The sequence below is a fragment of the Diadema antillarum genome, unplaced genomic scaffold, assembly GCF_040938485.1.
Source record: "Diadema antillarum isolate AM-2024a unplaced genomic scaffold, OU_Dant_1.0 seq00001553_RagTag, whole genome shotgun sequence".
Lineage (NCBI taxonomy): Eukaryota > Metazoa > Echinodermata > Echinoidea > Diadematoida > Diadematidae > Diadema > Diadema antillarum.
In genome coordinates, this window is record NW_027272282.1 from 781615 (window position 1) to 809487 (window position 27873).

At 37.1% G+C, this 27873-nt stretch overlaps 1 protein-coding gene across 1 annotated transcript; it reads left to right on the top strand.

Annotated features, from left to right (window-relative positions):
• Positions 1-232: 232 nt before the first annotated feature.
• On the top strand, positions 233-26108 carry LOC139710681 (Na(+)/citrate cotransporter-like). The gene is made up of 13 exons (XM_071622602.1): positions 233-296; positions 8127-8392; positions 9779-9905; positions 11379-11554; positions 18036-18236; positions 18723-18842; positions 19640-19741; positions 20739-20855; positions 21364-21470; positions 22278-22393; positions 23484-23645; positions 24559-24696; positions 25917-26108. Exons 2-13 carry the CDS (start codon positions 8157-8159, stop codon positions 26106-26108), a joined length of 1794 nt encoding a protein of 597 aa, XP_071478703.1. The 5' UTR covers positions 233-296; positions 8127-8156.
• Positions 26109-27873: the final 1765 nt, after the last annotated feature.

The window sequence follows — 27873 nt, forward strand, 5'->3', positions numbered from 1 at the left end:
AAATGTTCTGCCCATGGAAAAATGTGAAAATTTTCCTGTCACATAATTATGTTTATTTGATATCCGAGTAGTATTTGACTAACCCATGTAATGTTGTATATCATTTAATGTACGATGTATAATATATTTCGTATATATGTTGTTGAACGTGTAATATATATGACGTTTTGTACTATTTCCATCTTTATAGCAAGTGGTCTTTTGCGGCCGCTATTTTGTGGGCCTACAGGAAAACTATCATCCTCTTTGCTACACCCCTGCTGTCCCTACCACTGCTGATTGTGATTGGGGATAATGTAAGTTAACTGCAGCCTAAAACTCTCTTCTTTCTTCATAGGAGTGATTAACCCCAGGAAATTGTAAACACAATTATATACAGGTATATGTTATCTTTCAAATGGCTTTTATGATAAGGTGTAGCCAGGTCTTAGGGAGATTAGACATTTAACCCGTTGAGAATGGGCTGATTTTGGTACAGCACTCATTTCCATAGACACTCTCCCGAGTATACTCGAGACTCATCCGCAATGGGTAAAGACCATACATCATTTCAAAATATTCATAGACTTTGAAATTGGGAGAGGAGAAAGGTAGTATAACAAAATGGAGATCATTTTTTTAAACAGATTATAAAACTTCTTATCACTTCTAACAGCCTATCACCCTCTTTTATAGGTTTTTCATGTGAAATGTGTGTAACTTGATCAGGGCATTTTGAAAATGGCTCATAGTAGATGTTTGTTTACGGTAAGAGTGGATATTTTCGGGTAAGTAACTTTTTGTGCTTGGTCGAGTAAAATAAATTTCATGTGTTTTTATTCTGCAGAATCATGACGTGAATATTACGAGAACATTTTGCATGCAAAAATATTTGCATGCTTTTATATTTGCGCTGGCTTCTGGTTGTGCGAAATACGCGAAAATGTCCACACTGGAAAAATTTTTACACAACGAAAATTTCCACTTTTACACCACGAAAATTTCGACTTTAGAGTACATGTTTGTCGGGGCAAACAAGGGCAAACTGCAAGCCAGTGGAAAATTCTGAATGTTGCCAGATTTCTGACAAGATAGACGATCTGATATTTAAGAGTCACTTGTGCAGGTCTTGCCAGAAGTTTAGCTATGAATCACAGATTACTCAAATCTTCAATTACAGGTCTCATTTGCTTGACTACTTTTCTTCATTTTCTTTCGGGGTATCATAGGTTTTCATTTGCTTACTGCCTTATTACAAGTACATGTATATAGTCACGAAGGATGTATTACTATTGCATCTCTATTCACCTCACATAGATGATATTTCATATTTTACACTTAGGTGATATTTTGCTTTGCCTGCAAAATATGGAGGAAGAAGAAAGTTTGCATAATGCTGTGCTATCATGATTATTGGTGAGGACCAAGAGAGTTTAAATTTTGTGGGTTTTTTAATCACTGTTGTGGGATCCAGGAGAGTGGGAGTAAATACAACAAAACTACCAATACTTCACACATCTTCTACATTTACAAAGGGGCTTGTTGATTTCAAGATGTTTGTGTTTTAGAGCAGTACTTTTGCCCGGGCTTTTTCTTTTTCGTAAGAAAAAAACGTACACTTGTACTTCTGAGTTGAAATATGCAAAAAGATAATGCCAGACTAGAATTACTCAGGAAGGCTACTCAGAAGATGATAAAATGGACAAATCCTCAAATGGAAATTGTCAAGTCACTCTTTCCAACAAATTATATCGTTTGGCAGAAATATGAAGAATATTTTGCTTTGTCAATTTCAAGATTTTCTTTGGCTGGGAACGGAACGCTTTTCACTAGCATTTTTTTCTTATCTTTTTGTAAACAGAAAATGTGCCCATCCATGCAAAATCTACATAAACAAAGTAGCTTTCAAACATCACAAACTTTCAAACAAGTCATAAAGTCCCCCTCACATAGATAGAATAGAGCTTCCTACTCCCCACTTTGACAGGATTATGAATGATTGATCGATTTTGGTGGTGCTATAATTTTTGTTCAAGTATTGTGATTGCCCAGTAATTTGAAGGCAGAGTCTCTTCTTGGATGCTGTTTACGGCATACGGAATAGTGTCTGCTCTTTGGAAGGACAGTTTTCTTCATCGTAACCTACCTCATTGAATTGGGTTTATGATATCTTTTATCTCTTTACAATCATATAACTTTGTCATTCAAGTAGTTGCAAAGTTAGGGTGCGTTTACACTAAGTACGGTTCGGGCAACGGTCCAGGTTTTTGCTATGGTGCGCCAAAAGGAACCTTGTCTGGTTATGTTAAAAAAAGAATCAGTAATTCAGTACAAAATCACCCAAAATGTTATTCTTATGTCAAAATGAAGATCAACAAAATCAACAATAGAAGATTAATTTTGTAACAATTTTTTTTTGTCCACACTGAAGAATTTAATGTGTTCAAGTGCTGTAGTGCTGTTTACATGCTCCGCCACCTTCTAAAGTTCAATTTATCATCACTCACAAACACGTAGAGTAATCTAGATAGAAAGGAAGATCTGTAATTACTTGCAAACTGCAGCTTAGATCATCATCAAAGTCTACATATAGGGCTCTCATGATGGAGGGAAGTTTGTAACTCTTCTACCCGCAGCTGGACTCTTGATTTGATCAATTACCCCAGACCCTTTCCCTGACCCTAACCCTAATTCCAATCCTGAACTTAATCCTAACCCTAACCCAAACTCTGACCTTAAACCTAACCCCAACCCTAATCTGTACTCTAAACCTTACCACTAACCATTATTTGGCCAGGGTGTAATTGCCCTGATACAATTGCATAGTTGTATCAGGGCATTCGCAAATGAAATCATGCTCATTCCACTGTAGCTCCACTCTATTTTGAGCAACAGAGCAACTGCTTCCAATTTTCTTCCAATAATTGACTGTGCAACGTGCTGGCCAGCAACAAGTTTAATATGAAACTGAAGGAGTAACATTTGTCACATAAATCACACTTTTGTTTCATTTGAATTACCGAATGAACTATGAACATCCATGCCTGACCACACATAGAATCAAGAAAGTGAATACTGTAAAACCCAAAATTTCTGTGTGCATGAAATTTTGTGAATTTCATGAGGAGCCAAGATTCACAAATTGAAATGAACACAAAAGTTCTTGCCATATGCATTGAATGCCAGTGGCAATTCGTGAAAATTTCATGCCGCAAAAGATGGCTTTCAGCTCCAATTCGCAAAATTCCATGCCTTGAATATTTTTCGTCTTATAGTACGGTCACTTAAATTGCATCTCATCAGCTAGCAATGCTTGTAGAAATTCACCAAAACATTTCAGTCATTATATGCCTTCTTGACATTCAGTATATGCTTTAAAGTAAACCATTAACTAGTTGTTGTTTTTCTTTGTGGGAGGGGGGGGGGGGATTACAAAAAAAAAAAATGTAGAAAAGTTTTCATGTTTGTGATGCCAGCAGAAATGTCACCTTCTTATGTAAAGTCACATTTACTCAAGTCTCATGTATTCTATTTCCGGTAACAGGAAACGTGATCAGGTCAAACATGGTTGAAGGTAAAATGGTCTATTCAAATTCATGCATTAGAAATGTATAGGCAGACCCTCTCCTGTCAAAGCACAGGAAATGTGTCAGGTTCAACAAAAAAAAAGAAAAGAAAAATATGAATACGAACCCTGTGAAAGCTTTAGATGGCTTTGCCATGTTGCACAGAATTCTATCTACAGATCAAAGATTATTTTTCCCCAAAATAGCCTTTTACAGATAGGAAATATCTCATTAAGTATGAAAGGGTCTTATTCATAATGGGAATTTCGTTGTACTCTTACAAATAGGTAATATATACATAATGCACCATTTGCAGATAAAACAAAAACCCAGCATTAGTGCTTTAAATTTCACATGGGAATTCCACAAAAATTCACTTTTCTAGCATAGTGAAAGAGCACTTGACGAACCGCTTTCAGAAAGCAGGGGGAATAATTGCTACCCTTAACATATGTCAGTGTCAAGTTGATGAAATGTGTAATTTTCATGAAATATGAATTTTAGTGGAATTCCCTTTATATTTTCTTTATATTGTTGTCCACACGTGACGCCATAACATCGAATAGTCTCCTCATCCAGTGGTTCCAACACCAAAACTTTAAAAATTCATAGATTTTGCATCGATTGTCCGATTTTCCTCAAACTTTCACTGATGTGTTTTACTAATGTTGCTGCTTTCACCCAATCCACATTTTTTTTGGGGGGTTTGGGTTTCCTTTTAGTATTTTTAAATATATACAAAATTTGAGCAATAGCTATAACAAAAATGTTTCCAGACTTAACAGTCTGCGGTTACGGTTTATTGAAAAAAAATACTGATATCTCCTTGTATTTAGGCTTTATTGCAAAAAAAAAAAAAATGCATGGTATGATGTTTTATGGTACAACAGACCTACACATGTGCATGAAATGGGATATCTTGAACATCTTTTTAGTAATTAAAGTACTCCCAAAGGTAAAGAGGACCTTTAAGTTGTAAATGTAACCATCAATCTAGCTGCTAAAGCATATAGGCAGTATGTCTTATAGCTCCTTCTTAAGCTGATTATTGTCCCAACTGTGCTGTGAAAATGACAAATAGATGATTTGTAGTGCAGAACTTTGTTGCAGTCTAAAGCCACACTCACATTGGCAAATCTCCTCAAAGTTTAACCTTGCGAGCTCTTTGTGAACCTTGCTCATGCTTTAATTCACGCTGGCACTCAAACTTCTCAAAGTTTTTGTCACTGGTGTACATGTGCAACATAGAATAAAGCACGCACTGCATGTCTGACAGCTGATGATTGTGATGTAACAATGCCCACATATACATCTCAGTAAGCATGCACTTTGGTGGCAGTGTAATGCACTGGTCATTCTTGACAAATTTCACAACGTTTCAGTTGTTTGTGTGAAGACTGCACAGACTTCAAGAAAATTTGCAGGGGTTTGGGAAATTTCCCTATATAGTTTTAGTAGGAGGTTTCACGAGAAGTTCTCAGGAAGTTTGCAATCACACTGGAAAAACTTCTAAATGAGAATATTAATTTCATGAAGTTTTGCTAAGTGTGACTGCAACTTGTGTGTGGTTTCTGCTAAAGCTGTTCTTAATTATCCGCTGAGTGCTATATCATTTGATGAGATGAGAAGATTGGTGTAAGTAGGCAGACTTTGCTCATTAATGTAGCGCCCTTAATGTTTGCCTACCAATAGCTACGTCTCTTGTTCCCTGGGGGAGTTTTCATCAAAACAACATTTAATGCACCAGCTGAAGACAAAGACCAATGTTCTATTTAAAAGTGTACTCAGTAGGTAAAAGGCAGCAAATATATAGAATGGATATTTTGCATCACAATCCAAAAACTGATCATTAAAGGGGAAATCCAGTCCAAATATAAGTTAGTCTGATAAGAAAGAGTAAAATATTACAAGTTCAATGGTATAAATTTGGTCGAATTCAGATGAAAAATAAGGAAGTTATGACATTTTGAAGTGTTGCTATTTTAGGGGGAAACAGTTTTTGAACAGTCAATATCAATATGCACCTGGCAAAGTGAGCATGTCATTCACTCACAACTTACCGTATAGTTTGGACATAAAATTTTGAAATTTCCAGTTTTTCATTCAATTACAATTATGCCTGAGCCTCAAATCCTTGTATATCTACCTGATCACTGTTCTGAAGTTATTCAACCAGGAATAACGTCATGTTTCAGACTTCAATGACAGAAACATTGAATTTTCGTCATTTTTTGTACACAATCAATGGAAAATTGTGAGGGTATGACATGATTAGCTCACTCATTTGCATATTCATATCCACTGTACAAGAACTGTTTTTCCAGAAATTAGCAAAACTTCAAAATGTCATAACTTCCTTATTTTTCATCCAATATCAGCCAAATTTTTACCATTGAACTCGTAAGACTTTACTCTTGTTTTTTTTTTAGAAAAACTTAGACTAAATATTTGGACTGGATTTCCTCTTTAAGTGCCTGTGAACAGGCCAAATATGATCTAGGTCGGGTGACACCAGAGGAGGTTCTAATGGCCACCTGTCATAGTTCACCACAGAAGAAAACATTTGATGGGGGGGGGGGGGGGGGGTGGGAAGGAATGATGACAGTCCAGATTTTGGGGGGCATTGTCAGTGTTAACAAGAGTGTTTATATTTCAAGAAAAAGAGCTTTAGGTATATAAAGGGTAAACATGCCCCTCCCCTTAAATTCACGACAAAAATAATAAAGTGCCCCTGAACTTGTATTTCATGTGAATACCTACATTTATTTTCTGGGGTCTTTTCCTCTCTCTCTCTCATACATTGACAGATAGAAAGTTAGATAGATAGATAGATAGATCGATCGATCGATCGATCGATCGATCGATCGATCGATAGATAGATAGATAGATAGATAGATAGATAGATAGATAGATACTAGATAGGCAGTTTGAAATAATCACTTTCTCTTTTCCTTTCTGGTAATCGGGATTTTACTTGAGTTTTGGTCCTGCAATACCTGATTTTCAACAAATTTTGAAGGATTTGAGGTGCTCTCAACAAACGTAGGGAAAACATTGCAAGTGTTAAAAACAGAAAAGGGACAGAAAACAGTTTTTAAAGCACTCTGACATAGACCTCGATTTTATGTACATTCTTCGTTTGTCTAGGTTTGTGGTCAGGATGTGCATATTCGAGGCCAGTTTTGCAAATCTTGCCGAGACGATGTGAACAATGGCGGGAAATCTGCCCAAAAGACAAACTAGGAGGTGAACTTTGGCAAGGATTTTTGAAAGAATAAATCAGTCGAACTCACATTATCAGTGATGGGGATGAGCAGGATGTGACTCTCAATATTATAACTGTGTCAGGTTGAGTCATTCACTTATCAAGCAACAGAGATGCATAGTGGCAATGAAGGGGAAAAAGACAGCAGTGTGAACTTACTTTCATATCTCACACACTATTATGTGGAAAAACACACATTTATGATATCAATTTTTATATAATTAAGATTCAGGCATGCATGAATACATGATAGCAGTATGGCTCTTACAAGACTATTACTTGGAACAATTTTTTTCTCTGTCGAGAGACTTAATTTATGATATCATACCCACACACACACATACACACACACACACGCACACACACACACACGTATATATATATATATATATATATATATATATATATATATATATATGTATATGATATAATAGAAAGAGATAGACACATAGATAGATAGATAGATAGATGGATAGATAGATAGATAGATAGATGGATAGATAGATAGATAGATAGATAAATAGATAGATAGATAGATAGATGGATAGATAGATAGATGGATAGATAGATAGATAGATAGATAAATAGATAGATAGATAGATAGATAGATGGATAGATAGATAGATAGATAGATAAATAGATGGATAGATAGATAGATAGATAGATAAATAGATAGATAGATAGATAGATAAATAGATGGATAGATAGATATACAATTGAAAATTGCACCACTTGTGAAATTAGGACTCCTGATTCGCAAAATATTAAACTCACTAATATGACGTAACAGTAGAGTAGATGATTGATTCAAGTGACAAATTCTTTATGGATGCAATTTTTAAATGTTTTTTGTTCACCTCCTTGTATGATATTAATGCAAATGCCTTGTGAAAGGGATGGTATAGTTTTGGTTGAGATGGAGCTTCAGGTTTCCAACATATTTTTGTGGTGTTTTTTTTTGAGATTTCAAGAAATCTGTTATGAAATATGAAAGAGCTTATAATTCTGAGAAGAATCCAAAGTTTATCTGCCAAAAATTGGTTTTGAAATGGCTGAGATATCCAAAACAAAGCGATCCTAATAAATGGTGGAACCCAACTTTTATTGTGATTGCTTTGTTTGACTTTGTTTTTGGACATCTCGCCATTTCAAAACAAATTTTCATCAAATAAACTTTGAATTCCTCATAGAATTTTGTGCCCTTCAACATTTGATATGGTGGTTTCTAAGTATCTCACAAAAAATTAAAAAGCTGAATCCTCATCTCAACCAACACTATACCATCCCTTTAATGTTGGTTTCCATGTCAACCGCAGCCATCCAAGGGTGCCTATGTCATCATCATCATGGCCGTGTACTGGATCATGGAAGTCTTGCCCCTGGCCGTCACAGCCATGCTGCCGGTCATCATGTACCCCCTCCTGGGCGTCATGGACTCCGACGATGTCTGCCGCAACTACCTCAAGGACACCAACTTCCTCTTCGTAGGCGGGCTCATCGTCGCTGTGGCCGTCGAGCACTGGAACGTCCACCGGCGGGTGGCGCTCGCCGTTCTGCTCCTGATGGGGTCAAAGCCCAGATGGTAAAGACTTTAGAGATCCATTGGGTCTCTAGTTTCCCCTGTTCTTTACATCTAGATGCTGAAAAAAAAAATGTGATGATCGTGATTTCAAATGAGAGTACATCTCCTACAGAATAAGTTGTTTGTTTGTTTGTTTGTTAGTTTGTTTCTTTACTTTTTGTTTGTTTGTTACCCTTGCTTGTTGCAATAACACCACATATTTTTAAGACATGAATTAGAAATGATTATGCAGTGACTGACACAGCAATTTATGGATGCACTTGAAACTATCAGAGTAAGGACTACGGATAATGCTGTGTTTGGACTTTTATTTCAAGGTTCGGTTGTGTTTGAAATTTGGCATATATTTAGTTTTCTCTATCATGTTCATAATGCAAAGCATCCCAAAGTCTTCTAGTTTTCAAGTTTTAGCAGCACTTGGCTCAGATCATAACATACATCATTCTTTTAGATAGAAATTCCTCTCTGTTTGATGATTACACACTACATAGTCCCCATGATTTTCATAGAAAATTTGTAGAAATGAATCATCCATTTGTTTACTCATACAGGAATGAAAGCCATTGCCTATTTACATTTGCAGGCATAGGATATATGACATGTCATTATTGCACTGTGTTTACTATTTGAAAGCTAGCCATAAAAAAGACAACAAACAAAACCGAAATAAAGCAAAAGATGGAAAAAGTGCATAGGATATATGACATATCATTAGAGAACCATGTTTACTATTTGAAAGTCACCAGAAAACAAAACAAAGCAAAACTAAACTAAATGAAACTGAAACAGAACAAAGCAAAGAGAAAGTGCTCCCAAAATTCACAACTTCCTGATCAGCAAAAAGTAGACTTCTGGTATGTTTACTCAGTTACAACTTGGACCAGAGATCTGTGCAAAATGCAAATTTAGACCTGCAAGTATCAATCACAAAACATCATCAATTAAAAACTTGAAAGTTATGATAACATTGTTATGATGTTATTTCACATAACCTAGTATTAAGTAAGTATGAGCACAAGACTTTATTATGAAACAGTTAAAACAAGGCTTGGAAAGTTTTCCTAAGTTCATTGATTTTCTATTCATTCAATTTTTGTCAAAATGTATCAATTTATTTATCAATTTATTCATTTATTTATTTATTTTCTTGTTTGTTTATTTTTTTGTTTGTTCATTCATTTATTTATTCATTCATTTATTCATTTATTCATTTATACATTTATCTATATATTCTATATTCATTATTCTTTCACACAATCATTCATACAATCATTCATTCATTCATGGATTGAAGTCATTCATCTATTAATGCAGTCATCCATCTCTGAGATCTCCTAGAGATTCCAGAAAGTCATGATTGACCAATAATTTCATCTCTTCTGGTAGGCTGATGATGGGTCTGATGATAACCACAGGGTTCCTCTCCATGTGGATCAGTAACACTGCCACCACAGCCATGATGGTTCCCATCGCCCACTCCATTGCTGAGCAGGTCTTGGAGAACAACCGTATGGTAAAAAATCCCACCTGGGCCCTGTTTTATGAAGAGATATAATATTGGTTATATAATTGATTTCAATGATAAGTCTATAGTAGCCTGTGTGTTAAGGAAATTTAAAATCGAATATGATAAAATGGGGTCCTGGTTCTAAATGGATCCATCAATTTCTGGTGTCATTGTGGGCTGATCCCCAGCAAATCTCATTGTACAGTCAAACCTGTCTTAATGACCACCTGTCTTTAGAGGCCACCTGCTGGAGGCCTCCATACCACCACCAAAAACAATTCCCTCAGAGAGTAAAAGCATGTTTAAGAACCTGTCAATAATGGCCACTTTTTTGTCTTCCTGTAAGGTGGCCGCTATAGACAGGTTTGACTCTTTTATGAGATAAAGAAAATTGATTTTTTTTTAATGCCTTTGCCACGAAGTGTCACTTGAAGCATTTTGTTTTCAGCTTGTCTGTCCGCCCATTCTTCTGTCCATAATCTATGTTGTGGATGATGTAACTTTAACAAAACAATTTGAGATGTCCAACTGAAACTTGGCATATGCACATGTATGAATGAACAATGTGGGCAAGGTCAAAGGTCACAAGTTAAGATCAAATTCTAAAATGTCACTATTTCCTCTATATCTCTGCAATGCCTGAAGGTATTTTCAGGAAACTTAGTGCATACATGTATTACCAGATAACGAATACTATAGAGACAGGTTGGGGCCATGATGTCAAAGGTCAAGTGAAAATGCCTAAAATGTCACTTTTTTTCTCCATATTTCTGATATGGCTCAAGGTAACTTCATGAAACTTTGTATGTACAATTGTACACATGCATTGCCTGACAGTAATTCTCTTGCGAAATTTTTCATCATGGGATCAAATGTCAAGAGTCAAAGGTCAGGTCAAAGAAATACACTATCTAATGCTGAAATTACACTCTTTTCTCCATGCCTTTGAAATAATTCAATGAATACACTTGATTAAACTTGGTACACACATGCATTACTGCACAATAGGAAAGACTGTGGGGTCAAGGGTCAAGTGCTAGAATTTTATCCTTTTTTTCATATTTTGAAAATCTTTCAAAGTATTGTCATGAAAATTGGTGTATGTTTAGATTGTGATTATTTGGAGAAAATTGTAGGCCATGTATTCAAAGATCAAAGGAAACTACACATGTAGGTTCAAGTAATGTATTACATTATAACATACTTATTTATAACCACTAGACACATTTTGGGGTTGTGCCATCAAATGTTCAAACATATCATTTTGATATCTTGCCAATCATGTGAAACTCATCCAAACATATTGGCATGCTAGATTAAAAATGCATCCTTCAGAACAAGCAAGTCGTGGATAAAGTATATTTCATAATCTTTTCTGAGAGTTATTGGAGATAAGCTCATCAAATCCTTGTTTTACAATTTCGTACTTTTTCCTCTCTGTCTCTCTCTCCTTCACGCGTCTCTTCCATGTTTGTGTAGCAACGACGATTACGAGAGGGAAAGAGCGAAAACGGGACAGTCGTAAACATGGATGGACAGGGTGGTGAAGAAAAGTTCACGCCGATCAGCGAAACGTCCTTCAACGGACATGCCAATCAGGCGTTTGACCAGTCTGTCACGGACTTGCATGAAGAGCAGGAGGTGGGAGAAGAAAAGTAAGTCTAAGGTAGCTGCGTTTACACTCGTGATTACAAAAATCTTTGTGAGTGTAAGGGTGCTCCATCACTTCTGTCATCTATTCCCCAGTGGGTATAAACATCCCCCACCTTTTTTTTTTTTTATAAAGAAGAAACTTTATTCATCCTTCTATTCCTTACCAAGTTCTCTCTGCTCATAGTGAAGTATGGAAGATTGGTAAATGTTTTTATATTTTGGGCCCTTTCTTATCCCCCTTTTTAGTTTTTATCAAGCTTCAGGGTGGGTAGGTATGCTCCAGTGATGTGCTGTGTCTCCATGTCTGCATCTCAATCAATTGGCTTTTACGTCGTTCTGCCGCTGTCTTAATTGCAGGGTGCAGTCAGGGAGAATTTCGCCCAAACATATGCTGTAGATGTAAAGCATGAAGTTTAGGCAAATTGGATCTGACAGCTTTTTCGCGGCATGAATTTCTGTGAATTGCCACTGGCATTCAGTGCATATAGTAGAGGCAAAAATTTTCATGCGGAGTTTAATTTCGTGAATCTTGGGTCTCGCAAAATTCTTGAAATAGAAATGTTTACCAAAATTTCCAGTTTTACAGCAGTAGGATTCAGTGAATGCATCGGTGAAGTTTGAGAATATGTGGACGATTTTTCCCAAAGTTATGCATTTTTATGGTTTTGGTTGAATCGAGGTGCCTCATTGCAAAATTAAAAGGCTACAACACTATGTGATATGTTGCAAAAGTGGTAACAACAAAGAGAGTATATCACAAAAGTTCACTTTCTAAGGCAAATGCACATTTCATCAAAGTCAAAGACTCTTTATCATAAAAAACAACAACACCACAGCAATGACTGTGCATGGATGTAAGCAAAGCTTTAACGATTCATAACTTTTGAATTTGAGCGAATTGTCAGATTTTCCCTAAACATCACCGACATTTTTTATCAATTGTTTTGCTTTCATTTTATCCCCATAAGCTTAGGGTGAACTGCCCAATAAGCACTTTTTTTGTGTGTGTGACCAGTATCAGTTTAATGGCTTCTGCAATTGAACTCTGCCCAGTAGTACAGTAGGCCTACTCTTATCTTCATGAGGCTTTAAGATGGCACCCCTGCTGATCTGGATTGTTTTCAAACCAGAAATCTTTGTGTGAATGAAACTTTCACAAATTTTGCAAGGAGCCAAGATTTGCAAAAGTAAAGATTCACACAAAAGTATTTTGTTGTTGTTGTTGCTGCTGCTGTTGTTGTTGTTCTTCTTCTTCACACAGTGCATTAATGTATGCTGGCGGCAACTCTTCAAAACTTCATGCCATGAAAAAACTGTCAACTCCAATTCATGAAAGATTCATGCTGTGAATGTTTATGGTTTTACAGTACAGTCAAACCTGCCTTAGCGGCCACCTGTCTATAGCGGCCACTGAAAAATCCCCCTGAGAGAAAAGCCCTGTGAAAGACTCTGTGTATAGTGGCCACCTGTCTAACGCGGCCAGCGGCCACAAATTTTGTTTCCCGGGGTAGATTTTAACCCATCTATAGCGGCCACAGACCCGACGGAGCCGTAGCCGAGCCAGTAATTCAGCATGTTTTTCTGCTTTGTAGTTTTGCCAGTCATTGCTGAGCAACGTGCAGTGATCACCACTGCTGTATTCATCACTCATTCAGTCATAATACTGCACTAGTGTTAAAGGAGACCTCCGGATGACTTTCAGATTTTTACATTTGAACAACTATAAATTAGTAATACTGAGGACAGAGTTTCAGAATTTGTGATAACTGGGATGAAGAATAAGAATATTTTCAAAATTTAGAACAAATTGCAATGAACAAGGATGATGACATGGCAGAGTCACCATAAGAATGCGTGAGTTGGGGCTCGTGGAAGCAGAACAAAAGAAGAAAGCATGCATAGATTATACACAGGTGAACTCGCAAAGCAAGCGGTATTGTAATGAAATTACACTGCAACATTTCTGCAATATGTGAACCTCCTATGTCATCATCCTTGTTCAGTGTAATTTGTTTAAGGTTTTTCAAAATATTGTTTCTCTGCTCAAGAACCACAATAAATTCCACTAATGTATACATAGAGTTGTCGATTTATGTACTACATGATGTGAAATTATGAAAATCGTCTGGAATGTCCCTTTAAGCTTTCTTCACGACCGTACACATGCTACTGTGCAACAATTTCAAAAACACCGGCATTGTTCAATGCATGAAACGCACGTGTGCAAATGTAGACACATACATGTACATGTAAGTACTTATAGATGTATACAACGATGATACATGTACATGTAGGCAATGCACACAATGTTGGATAACCTGTCTATAGCGGCCACCTGTCTATACAGCCATTTTTTTCGTCTCCCTTGGGTGGCCGCTATAGACAGGTTTGATTGTATTTCTTACTAAAATGCTCTATTGTGCAATTAACTCTATTACCCAATTTACCAAATTTCAAATGGTACAAAACCACCATATTGTCAGTCGAATGTTACTCATGTTTCACTGGACTGTACATTCAATTTCATGACCTTTGTATAACTTCCTAAGTTGGATTTATTTCGATAAACTACCATATCATACCATATTTGCATCTTCAGTTTAGGATAAAAGTTAAGTGGACAATGTGTTTTAGTGTAATAAATGGGCTGTAATGACCGAATGTCCAAAGTAGATTCTGCTTCAGTTTGTAAACATACTGCATGTACCATTTTTTTTGTTGTTCTTGTTCTTTTAGCCTAAATGATTACATGCCCCCACCCCCAACAAAATAAAGCAAAACAAAACAAGTGAAGCAAGTCATCCACCTTAAGTATGTTAAGAGATTTCGACCTGAATGTGTTGCATGGAAATACACCAATGTTGCTGCTTTATGGATTATTATGTGGCACATCAGTGCCTACACCATTGTTGATTCAGCAGTTGTTAATGATATTTACTCCCGCCCTTGTTTGGTGAGATTCATTATCGTATGATGAGTGTCAGTGAAAACATTAATGGTGTCAGCTTTATTCATTAAGAAGCTATTTTGGTAAGATCCATTATCGTTTGAGTGAGCCAGTAAAAAATGAACAGTGTCGGATTTTTATGAACCTTATCAGCAATATAATGGGCCACTTTATTGGTGATATAAGGAGGGCAAAGGCTTCAGAACGTAAAGGAGTTAATTGTTTTTATGGCCTTTATGTCTCTGAAATCGTAAATAAAGTGGTGATTTCATGGGCTTGCAATTTTTTGTGCTATTTTTTTTTTATTAATAATGATCTTATCATAAGCTTCCTCTCAAAGTTGAATAGCTAGTCACTTATCATTTAAAGGTTTGCTGCAACTGTTCATCCTTTGGTCCAAATGATACGCCTCTGACCTTCTAACGAATCTAATTAGGATTGGACCCTGGAACAAATTTCCATGAAGATTGATTACATTGTTTATCATATGAAATTGGCAGTCTAGATTTAGGTGTGTGTATGTGCATTTTTGTTTGTTTGTTTGTTTGTATGTTTTTTAAAATTAAGAAGTCAATTTGTCTGCATCTTGGGGGCGTTTCATAAAGCTGTTCGTAAAGTTACGAATGACTTACGAGTGACTGGTGATCAATAATTGATCACCAGTCACTATTATTCATGTGCTGAATTATGGAAATTCTGAATAGTATAGCACATCAGAACTGATCACCAGTCACTTGTAAGTTGTTCGTAACTTTACGAACAGCTTTATGAAACACCCCCCGTGGTTGCTTTACAACCTCTGTGATATTACTGCTCACATTAGGTGTGCTAGATGTGTTTGTAAAATAACTACCAGGTACTGTAAAAGTGAAAATTCTCATGGTGTAGAAATTTTCGCGCATTTGGCGCAACCAGAAACTAGCGTAAAAATAAAAGCACGCAAATATTTATGCTTGCCACGTATAATGCTCCAGTAGTTGATGTCTTGATTGCGCAGAAATGAAAACATGCGAAACTCATCTTACCCATCCGAGTACGGAAAATTAGTCGCATGTAAATGTCCACTTTTACAGTATTTTGTAAGATCCGTATAGTACAGTATGTATGTTTATGCATGTTTGTGTGTGCATACGTTCATACATACATACCTGCATGCGAAGAATAATTGATACTATAGATAAAGAAACGCTACATCTATAGTAAACAACAAACATTCAAGAATGCTCTTTGTACAACATGAGTAGTTCAGTGGATAAACTCCTATGACCTTGAATGAAATAGAAGGATGTTTCATGCAATGCTTACCTCTACTCATGAAAAAGAGCTCTACATTATTTTGACCTTTCACACTAATTTACATTGTGTACCGTATTTGTGTGGATTAGATTGTAGAGTAGGTGACCCAGGGTTGATATTAAAACATGTAAAGACATGTCTGCATTTTTACACATTGCAACCCAACGTATACACACACATACGCACACACATTACACGTTTCTCACAACTCACCCCACAATTGAATACACACAGACACAAACTTTCATACACTGCACCCAGGACACTCACAGACACATTTTCATACACAGCACCCTAACATACACATACACTGACACGCATGACATTCATATTTTCACATGCTACGAGCTAACATATACACAAAGACATTTTTAAACACTGTACTCCAACACACACACAGGCGCACATTTTCATGGGTACACATACACTGACACGCATGACACATATATTTTCATTTGCATTGTGTACTACCCAGAAAGAGACTCTAAATCTCCGGCTTTGAGACCATTTTCTTAAATCGTCTGCTCTATTGCCCGAGTTTGAACTTTTCCCTTTCTAGCTTGGGTGCATTTGAGTGCTCAAAAAAGAACCAAAGCAAACTGTACTGTATTGTGCCAGATTTGGAGAAAGCGTACCTCATGAGTTATTTTTAGAGGGGGTCACACGGTTTTGTAGCAACAGGGTGATTCACCTGGCACACTAAAAACTACTTACTGTTGTCCCGAACAAAGCGAATGAACTCGTTGCATTATGATCCCGATGTATGTTCGGGTTACCCGCATTCTTCACCTGACAACTTCTGGTATGGTCTTGGTAAGCTTTTGGAGCTCACCAGTAAGTGGTCCGCTTTTGGCTCAGTATAATAGTTCGGTACGGTACACTTCAGGAGGGTTCAAGCGCTCCTCTGGCATGGGTAGGGTACAGTTTGATATGTCTTAAGAGAGCACTTGAACGCACCCTACGTGTCTCCTATTTCAGATGTATTTTTCTCCCGCTTAGAATTTAACTTTCTCTCTTCCAATTCTACTTTTGTCATAAATGTTTGAAAATAAGGCTAAGATAACACCAGAGAGCATTTATAACACTAGAACGAGAGCTGGACCCTGGCTGCAAAGGGACGTCAGTGCTTCCAGCCCATGATGTTTGCTTAATCGCACATAGTACTTTGTGCATGTTCGTGAGATCAGAGTCTCTCTTTTGCTTAGGGGTCTAGGCACGAGAGAATCTCCCATTTATCCCATTGAGGACAGACTGATTTTGCTACAACGTGCATTTGCCATAGACATCTGCCTGAGTATACTTGGGACTTGTCCTCAACGGGTTAAGAGATACATGGGGTTGGAGTCTTTGCCCAGAAGGTTAAACACACCCCTGATCTCTTTGTAGTGACTTTATATCAAATAGTCAGTCAGCTAGAAGTGTTCTTAGCCCCTTGAGGGCATTTATCTGGGACACTTGCGATTGTACTGATACTTGTAAATTATTCATCTTTGTAAATATTGACTGGGCAAATAGGTGGAAAATGGTGGTGGTGGTGTGTGGTACATGCAATGTTTGTCTCCCCTGTATCTACTTCTACCTTGTCCAATTCTCCACTTCACAGAAAAGCGTTGGTATAAAAGATGTCAGCTGTTTGCATTGTATACTTCTTTGTTCTGGACGGTGTATAAGGAATAGAATAGGTGGGCTAGGTAGCTTTTTTTGTAATTGTTGTTCATGGGTGTGGAGTAAGGAGAATAGCGTTGTAGCCTTCCCACCCCTCCCCTCTTTATGTGTGAAGTGATTTCTCAGATAAGTGAGAACTATCAAGTGAGAACTTCAAGATGTAGCCTTTACCTTGTTATATTCCCCTTTTCATTGGTTCCTCAATATCCAGGGTGTATTCCAGAATCCAATCTCTTAGGGTAAATATTTGAAATCGAGGAATGTTCGTGTGCATTTTAATTTTGAGAATTTTGCGCGAGCCAAGATTTGCAAAATTAAAATGAACACGAAAAGTCTTGTCTACACTATGCGCATTGAATTGTCAGAGGCAACTCACGAAAACTTCATGCCACGAAAAAGACCGTCGGCTCCAATGTGCAAAAATTTTGTGCTGCGAAAATAACGTGTTTTACAGTATACCTTCCAGGGGGATATCAAGTGTTTATTCTACACCTCTAAAAAGTCAATATCTGCATAATACTTGCTTCCTTACCTCTCCAATTTATTTTTCTTCATCATGCTTTTTTTTTCTTCAGGAAAGAACATCCTGACGAGGAACCTGTTGTGGAGGAATCCACGGAGAAATCGCAAAAGATTGACTACGAGTCACTGACTCCCGAGGAACAGAAGCTGTGCAAGGGTCTCCTCTTGTGCTGTGCCTATGCCGCCAACATTGGCGGCACAGCCACGCTGACGGGGACGGGCCCCAATGTCGTCTTTGCTGGGGTGATTGACGAGTAAGCACATTAGAAGCTGTCGACTGGTAGAGGTGGAAATTCACAGAACGATCCAGCTGAAATGTTTGAAACACTGTTGATGAATGTCACACTGTATAACCTATCTATCTCTCTATGTATCTATGTATGTATCTATCTGTCTGTCTGTCTGTCTATCTATTATCTATCTGTCTGTCTATCTATTTATCTATAATCTATCTTTCTGTCTACATACATGTATCTATCTATCTGTCTATTCATCTATCTATCTATCTGTCTGTCTATCTATCTTATCTATTATATATCATTCTATCTATCTCTCTTTCTTTCTATCTTCCTGTCTATCTGTCTATTTATTTATTTATTTATCTATCTATCTATCCATTATTTGTCTTTCTGTCTATCTCTTTATATTTATCTATCTATTTATCTATCTATTTATCTATCTATCTATCTATATGTCTATCAATATATCTATAATGTCTCTATCTCTCTCTCTCCACCCAGATTGTACCCAGATTCCGGTATAACGTTTGCCAGCTGGCTCCTCTTCTCGCTGCCAGGAACCATTGTCAACCTCATCCTGTGCTGGATTTGGCTCCAACTCCTCTTCTTTGGTGTCCCATGGTAAGATGTTTTGGCTTTCACCTCCTTCTCCTCCTCCTCCTCCTCCTCCTCCTCCTCCTCCTCCTCCTCCTCCTCTTCCATGTGTGCCACATCATCATCATCATCACCATCATCACCATCATCACCATCATCACCATCATCACCATCATCATCATCACCCTCATCATCATCATCATTATCATCATCATCATCGTCATCATCACCATCATCACCATCATCACCATCATCACCATCATCATCATCACCCTCATCATCATCATCATTATCATCATCATCATCATCATCGTCATCATCAGTGTCATCATCATCATCATCATCCTAATTTTCTCTCTCCTCCTTCTTCTTTTTCTTTTTCTTCCTATTCTCACTCTCATTCAGTTTCTTCTCACTCATCATATTCTTACCCTCTGAGCCCCATGTCATAAAAAGTTGCAATGATGTCAACTCTAGCTGGAATGGAAATCGTCATGGTAATGAAAAAAATTCAGCTTCCTGACTGGCTGTTGCTATGAGAAGTTGCCAGTCCAGCAAGAATTGATATCCTACCATCTTTTATGAATTGGGGTCCTTTCTTCTACTTCTTTTGCATTATTCATTTTTTTTTCATCATCCCCATCCATTCTGTTACATTTTGCTCCATCTCATTCTGATTCTTGTTTTCTTACATTTTTACTAAATTTTAGTGATATGTTATTTTCCAACCATTATTTTCTCTCTTTTTATTCCCTCCCATCTTTCTCCATTTCTTTTATGTGGCCAGAAATACTCAAATACTCTTTTTCGGCCTTATTTCTCAGTTTCAGAAAGCAGTCTGCGGAAGGCATGGCTGTGGCCTTGGCAGAGGAGAAGTCAGGAAGGGAGGTCATCAAACGAGAGTACGCGAAGCTTGGTCCCTGGACGTACGTATGATCAGATGTTACCGTATATGCTGAATATTAAGCGAGGTTTTTGTTTTTGCGAATTTCACAAGTTGGGTGCTATTCGCAAATTTAAAAACATGCAAAAATATTGACTCTGATCCCGACATGAATGTGAAGTGCACGCATACATTTCTCCATTTGATACTGTGCTCCACAATCGCAAATTTAACCACCCACAAAATTTTCGGGAAGTCCCGGATTTGTGAAAAGTTAGAATCGCTAAATATATGGCTTATACAGTAATGTACTTTGTTCGGATTCCTCCTAATCTTACATCTCGTCCTTGGAACACTGCCAGGAAATAGTGATTTATGTTGTTGATGTGTTTTTTTTTTATTGTAATTGAGTTTTTGTGATACTGCTGTGACGCTTTGCATTGTTTTCTTGGTGTTTGCACTGATGCTGATATGGACATATTAGGCATGTTATCAGTCTGTAACTTTTTATTATCTGTAGACAAAAATTGAGTCGTCTGATCAACAAGCTTGTTAAGACATGGTTTATGGACTTTGTTGTTGTCGTTTGTATTTGCCCACTGATATAACATGAAAATTTTTACTTTAAGCAGCAGTAGTAATAGATGTGGTAGTAATAGTGGTTGTAGTAGTAGTAGTAGTAATAGTAGTAGTAGTAGTAGTAGTAGTAGTAGTAGTAGTAGTAGTAGTAGCAATAGTAAAAGTAGTGGTAGTAGTAGTAGTAATATCACCATCATCATCATCACATGAAATCAAAGTGTTGAAGGTAATGAGTTTATCAATGCCAAACACACTCTTCATTGACTTCAGTTTTAGCGTGCACAAGACTTAAAAAATTAGAGTCATGGGTACCTGAACAAAAGGAAAAGTAAATACAAGTAATAATTACTAATAAGTAGTGAGTAAATACAGTTATTTCTAGTGGTAACTATTGATTTTTATCAGTAAAAAACACTTTTCCCATCTCACTGCTACCGCTGATCACTACTCTGTTTTGACAGGTGGGGTCAAGTAGCAGTCCTGTGCCACTTTGTGATACTGGCTCTGCTCTGGCTGTTTCGCAACCCAAACTTTGTCCCAGGATTTACAGGCTGGGCCGGTCTCTTCCCCGTTCCAGAGTAAGTGCAGTAGACCCTGTTATATAAACTTGTGTGTAATTGTGTGTTTGTGTGTATTTATGTTCATTTCTAATGTGTTTATTTCTTACGCATATTCATAACTTATTGGTTTTATGCCATATTAGTTTACATCAGGGTATGTGTGTGAACTTTATTGCAAAGTAGTGACACTTTGTTATTCGTAGTGCTCGTATGCAGTGCTAAAGGGTCTTTTTATCTAAAGAAATAATTTTGTTATTGTTTATTTTTGCTTATTTTTTAACTTGTGATTCACTTCTTTTTTTTTGCTTTGGCAAATAAGATTTCAGATGGGTGTGAATTTTACTGACGTAGACACATTACAAACTGAAGTATAAATTCTTCTTGGCAAAACGCTCTAAACAAAATTTTCACACTCGGAAATATTCTGCATTTATGGTATCTCATGCAACTTGTCTTTTATGTGTCCAGCAGTGAATTTCCGAACTTGATTCTTTACATATGTGTGGCCATGTTTTTGTCTCTGCAGCTACATCAGCGATGCGACGGCAGCCATCTTGATTTCCATCCTGCTCTTCATCTTTCCAGCATTCCCACCATGGTTCATGAAATGTGGTCCCTTTAAGATGGAAAATGGTAAAGCAGCGTTTCAGATATTCCTTTTTTTTTTAATGCATGGATATTGTGAAACCCAGCTATGCCTTGTTTTGAATTATTCCTTTAATATGAAATTGTTTCCCAGAAGAAAGCACATAATGTATTTGAGCTGGTAACATTTCAAAAAACATAACAACAACAACAACAACAAAGAAGAAGTGCAGGATGAATACCTAGTAGTTTAGACAGCAGATTGTTGGCCACATGTTGTTTTTGTTATTTTGCTGTAATTGCAAATTTTCCAAACTTTTTCCATAATACATCAACCCCCCCCCCAAAAAAAAAAAAAAAAAAATTGCTCAGTCAATCAGAATTGAAGTAAGATTGCAGAAATGAAGGAAAGGCGTTCACTATACCAATGTCATTAGCTCATCTTCCACGGTATCACAACTTAAAGTGGCTTTAAGTCTACTGGATGCTTCATATCTTTGTAATGTACTTATGTGTATATTTTTTCTCTCTGTGTATATTCATATATTTATTCTCCAAAGTTTTATACGTATTCATTTCAATTCACTTTATTGATTATCATAAGAACAGAAATATGTAAAATGTAAAATGTAACGGGGAGTTCAAAGATTTTGGCTATCAGCAAATGTGATCCCATTTGAACAATTAGATACATAAGATTATATACAAATACAGATTTAGAGTTGAATTCACAATATTTAATGAAAGTAACAGATTACATACACAAATATATATCAGATATGAATGAATAGATGATTAAGTGAAATAAGTGTTCAAAGATAACTCTTTGGGATTATGTCATGTCTCTAATGACAGATGAGAAACCTCAATCCAGAGATGCACTCCTCGACTGGAAGACAACTCAGAGGATGTTACCATGGAACATCATCCTCCTCCTTGGAGGAGGTTTCGCTCTGGCTGCAGGAACTGAGGTGGGTTGGACATCCAGCAGGGATTTCATTTCAAAATAGCTTTGAGGGTTCAAAATGTATTCCAGGTCTTGTTTCTTCTCTCTATACCCGAGTCTACAATATAAGTTGTAGCATGTGAACTAATAGAACAGCTAGTAGAGCAGAGGCCTAAAGTGAGAAAAAGAGAATGTGATTATGACATTTTGAGCTGCCGTAGTTGCTTTCATATATATTCCCAACAATAACACAAACTTGATTTTAATGGGATTAGGAAATTTATAAAAAAGAGAAGACTTGCCATTATAAAGTGAGATAAAAATGCTGATTTGAAGTAATAAGCAAATAATCAATGTTGGTGAAGGTGATGGGACAAGCTATCACTTCCGAGGCAATCTGGATGTAGCTATCTTTCCAAAGCGCAGCTGAGGAAAGATAGCGTACACATTCAGATCGCCGAGGAAGTGATAGTTTGTCTCATTGCCTGAAACTAAAAGTTGATTTATTTGCTTTATATTCCACATCTAGGGTCCTAGATATTTCCATTTTATTCCACATCTGAAACCGTTTTAGCTGTCTTTATGTATCCATAGGGCTTAGGCTACGTAGTTTACTTTAGACGTACAGTATGCGCATAGATAGATAGGTAGATATATATAGATAGATAGATAGATAGATAGATAGATAGCTAGATAGATAGATAGCTAGATAGATAGATAGATAGATAGATAGATAGATAGACAGGTAGATAGGTAGATATATATATATAGATAGATAGATAGATAGATAGATAGATAGATAAATTGATAGATAGATAGACAGGTAGATAAGTAGATATATATATAGATAGATAGATAGATAGATAGATAGATAGATAGATAGATAGATAGATAGATAGATAGATTGATAGATAGATAGACAGGTAGATAAGTAGATATATATATAGATAGATAGATAGATAGATAGATAGATAGATAGATAGATAGATAGATAGATATCAGCTGTGACCTCTTAAACATGGTTGTTTCAAAAATCTTACAAATCTGATTCATTGTGTCCCTGGGATTTGCTTATTTTTAAAGTGTGTTCACTAAAGTTTTCTTTTTCCACCTAGGCTTCCGGTCTGTCCCAGTGGCTCGCAGACCAGTTCGCAGTGCTGGACTTCTTACCTCCCTGGGTCCTGGTCCTCATCATCACCGTCATCATCTGCTTCTTCACCGAGTTCACCAGCAATGTCGCCACGGCAACCATATTCCTCCCCATCCTTGCATCCCTGGTCAGCAAATGCTTTCAATATTCTGTAGAGGACACAATTTACTCACCTTTTCTCTGCTTAAATATGAAATGATAATAATCATCATCATCATCATCATCATCACAATTCACATATTTAGGATGATGGAAAAGGAAGATAGAAATTTAGAAGTTGTGATTGTTTTCAGATTTCTGATACTCATCATGATGTGCAAGATGAAGGCAGTTTGTTGCCAATTTGCATAATATGATTTGTGTCAAAGAATTGAAGTTTAATGCAAGTGTCATCAAAATTTAGCCATTTATGGAGCTGTTGGTGGTCACACCCTTGCATGTTCCATTTTTATGCACGATGTAATGATTTATTTCACAAGTTATTTCTCAATTTGTCTATTTTTTCTTGAATTTATAATGTAGAATTATAGTGATGGTAAACTCTGTTCTGAAAAAATTAAGTGCAGTATTCAAATCAAAGTTTACTGAAGTTTCAGATATTCGGTTAGATGTTGGATTTTTTTAAACATATCGATGTCAAAGTTGTATTAATGATGCATATCCTGTGATGTGTAATTATATTTTTGTTTCATGTTTTATGTGTCTATGCGCAAGACTTGAAGTGAGATGAGTGTCCAAATGTGCAATGTTGATTGAAACTGAACTGAATTGAATTGAATTGAATTTTGATATTTCAAATGTATATCTGTGAGATTTTTTTTTGTTCAATCTACCTTCTCTCTGTGATTTGATTACTGAAAAAAGGTCAATTGAATTATTTATTTCTTAATATCATGAAGGACATCTGAAAATTGAACTTCATTATTGATAAAATGAAAAAGTAATTCAAGAAAAAAAAATTGAATTTCAGAGTGATATGGGTGAGGATTATGGTAAAAAATCATTTATTCAACAACAGTCATACAATTTGCTCTTTCCAGGCGGAGAGCATCTGCATCAATCCCCTGTACGTCATAATGCCAGCCACCATCTCCTGTTCTTATGCCTTCATGCTACCGGTGGCCACGCCTCCCAATGCCATCGCTTTTGCGTACGGCTCCATCACAGTCCCGAACATGGTAATGTCTCCTTGGAAATATCTCGTTAAAAACTGCCACCTCTGCAAATCCTATAAAAGGAAAATTGAGCTTACTGATGTGGAGGTTTGGGGTGTTATTGTCTTCAGGTGAAAACCTTACAGTCAGGTGTGACCCTGCATCACAAAACCAACAAAAAGTCAACATTTGATATAAAAACATACATAGTAAATACCACTAACATTTTTAGCCCACCTGAGCCGAAGGCTCAAGTGAGCTTTTGCGATCGCTCTTCGTCCGGCGTCCGGCGTGCCTAGTGTGCCGTGCGTCGTCCGTTGTCCGTCGTGCGTAAACTTTTTACATTTTCATTTTCTTCTTGAGAACCTCACGACCGATTTTCACCAAACTTGTCAGGTAGCATCCCTAGGGGGATAGGATCTCAGTTTGTTCAAATGGGCACCATGCCCCACCTGGGGGCCCCCAGAGGGGCCCAAACCCCCCAAAATTAAGACATCTTAAAAAATCTTCTTCTCTAGAACCAGAAGTGATAGAGCTAAGTTAGTACTATGAGTTATTACATTGATGACTGTAGTTTCAAGTTTGTTCATGGCAGAATTAGGGGTGCCCCCCTTGGGACCCAGGGGAGGGGGATAGGGAGGGATCCTAGTGGGGCCCAAATTGTACATTTTCATCTTTTTCTTGTTTGCTTAAGAAAAGATTTTGAAAGAGTGGACTCTAAGCTTTAAAATGACCTGTAGCTCAATACAAATGGACTTTCCTTACTTATCTAAATAACAGAAAAAAGCATATGCTGTAAAAAAAAAAAACTTTTAAAAAAAAAATGTTACTAAGAAAGGAGGCTTTGAAGTTTAAGGTCCATTCAAGTGCTTAATCTCACCTAGCAGAGCTCCATGCAGTAAATGGGATGAAAAACAGGATATAAAACTCTCTAGCAACAGAACTGAATTTCTACTCGTGAGTAAGTGTACATACTGCTACTGAATTTTTGCGCTTGTGGAAAGCACAGCTACGGGATGATGTTGTATGTGGGGGGGGGGGGGGTGGGGGGTGGGCAATATATTGTAGGTCTCGTCTCACACTTAGCGTGCGTGGTCGAGAATGGAAGTATAAAGCTACTTTAGTCCAAGCTAAGCTTATCTTGCTTGAGAAGCGAAGCATACTAAAGTCATGCACAGTATAAAAGGGTATTTGATGTCATTCTTTTTTTTACTTTGATTATTTTTAAATTTCCCCTTCCTCAGGTGAGGGCTGGCATCGTGATGAACATTATCGGTATCATCGTCGTCAATCTCCTCATTAGCTCCATGGGCGTGGTCATGTTTGACGTCTTCACCTACCCATCGTGGGGGAATAACAATGTCACGTGCCTTCTGGGTCCGCAAAACGTGACCACCATGGTAGCGTCCACTCTTACTCCCCCTCCAACGATGTAAAAAAAAAATAAAAGAGAAAAAGGATGGACAAGGGAAGAGGATCTGCATTTGAATTTCAGTGTTATTGATGTGGTTTCCGTTGTATTTGTCTTGTTCTGTTTCATATGGTTGTACATTATTTTGGGTGCTCATTTCACCCATGCACGGGTTTTTCGAAAATGTGCCCAATGCAAAGAAAGGAAAAAAACAAACAAACAAACAAACACAGACCCAGAGATTTGCTGATGCAAAATCCACATAATTACTGGTATGCAATATCTGCATTCAATGCATTCTTTATGGCCTCTTCAGGTTTTGTTTTCATGTAATGTTGAAGCAGTGCAAGCTTTCATGAAAAAAAATTGCCAACTGGAAAGAAAGGAGGAAGAGATAAAAGGGAAAATCAAAAGAATCATGGAGGGAATTCATGTGTGACTAAACATATATATGCGCTCTCAAGTGTTTTTAAAATGTTGGTGTCATTGTTAATACTTGCATTTGCGTATGCAGGTGGAACTTGTTATGAAGAATACAGAAACAACACGGTTTTGTTAGTGCGCGTTGGGCTCAGTGGTTAAATTGTCATTATTTTCTGCATTTACTTCTGTATAATGAGAAAAGGCCACAACTACAATGTATATTGTCTTAACAGGATTCAACTGCAGTCGATTGGCCTATGGGTTAATCTTGCAAAGCTGCCATAGAGTAACAAAAATATGAGTGGACAATCCAAGAATTGATATACAGTTTGTTTACAAGTCCGGTTACTGCCAATATTTTAATGCATTCCAGCCAGCCCTGTTTCAGATGCCTTGTGGGATGGCTTGGTAGCAAAGTTGGATCAGATCTGGACTTGTCAGATCAGCACATGAACAGTGTTCGTATATGCATATGGGACCAAGATGAGTTGGGGAAGAAGCACCGTGCACCATGCAGAGCAACCGACCCGGGTCATGTCTTTCATCCAGGGGGAAGGGGGGGGGGGGGTGTTTCACGAAGAATTTAAGTCGAACTTAGAATTTTAGATTGACTGAAAATTATGGTATGCTGCGTGTGTCTTTAATGTTGCTCAACTTTCTAATGAAAATGAAAATTTTGGAGACTTTTTTTCATGTAGCCATTGATAATACAAGGCAAAAATGAATAACAAAGGAATTATTCTGTAAACAATAATGATAATTTGACGTGGGTGCTGATTAAGCTAATGAAATTGAACAGGAAAACCCGTGGCATACCATAATATTTTAGTCAATCTTGGATTTTAAGTTCAACTTAAATTCTTTGTGAAACACCCCCCAAGGGTATTTTGGAAGATTTCTTTGCTTGTCACTGTTTGACCAGCACATTGCTGTGTTCCGGAGATAAATTGTGAATTTAATGGCCACAAATTGATCATTGAAATCGAAAACCTGTAAACTCTTTTTATGCCAAATTCAAACCAAAGAAAAGAGTAGTGATGAACAAAATGCATGCATTGATTTCATCACATCGCATGTTGATGAAGACGCAAGCTAGGCAACCGGCACCTAACAATGCTACCAAGCTATCCCACATTGCATCCGTGACAGGGCTTTACAACAGTGCTTTACCCATTGCCAGTACCCCAAAATATGTTTGATGTTCAAATTGATGATGCCAAATACTCCACATATGCAATTGAAAATGCTATGCCAGGGAAGTTCAGCTCTGGACTAAGGATATGCACCATAGCAATTCTCCCTACATTATGCACAGTTTTTCTCATAACAAGGTGATTTTGTATGGCCCAACTCTTTATATATATATA

Coding starts and splice junctions, on each gene's coding strand:
- LOC139710681 (XM_071622602.1), top strand. CDS start 8,157: ATGGCCGTGTACTGGATCATGGAAGTCTTGCCCCTGGCCGTCACAGCC. Junction 18,843..19,639: donor CTCTTCTTTGGTGTCCCATG/GTAAGATGTTTT, acceptor CTTATTTCTCAG/TTTCAGAAAGCAGTCTGCGG. Junction 24,697..25,916: donor CCATCACAGTCCCGAACATG/GTAATGTCTCCT, acceptor CCCCTTCCTCAG/GTGAGGGCTGGCATCGTGAT.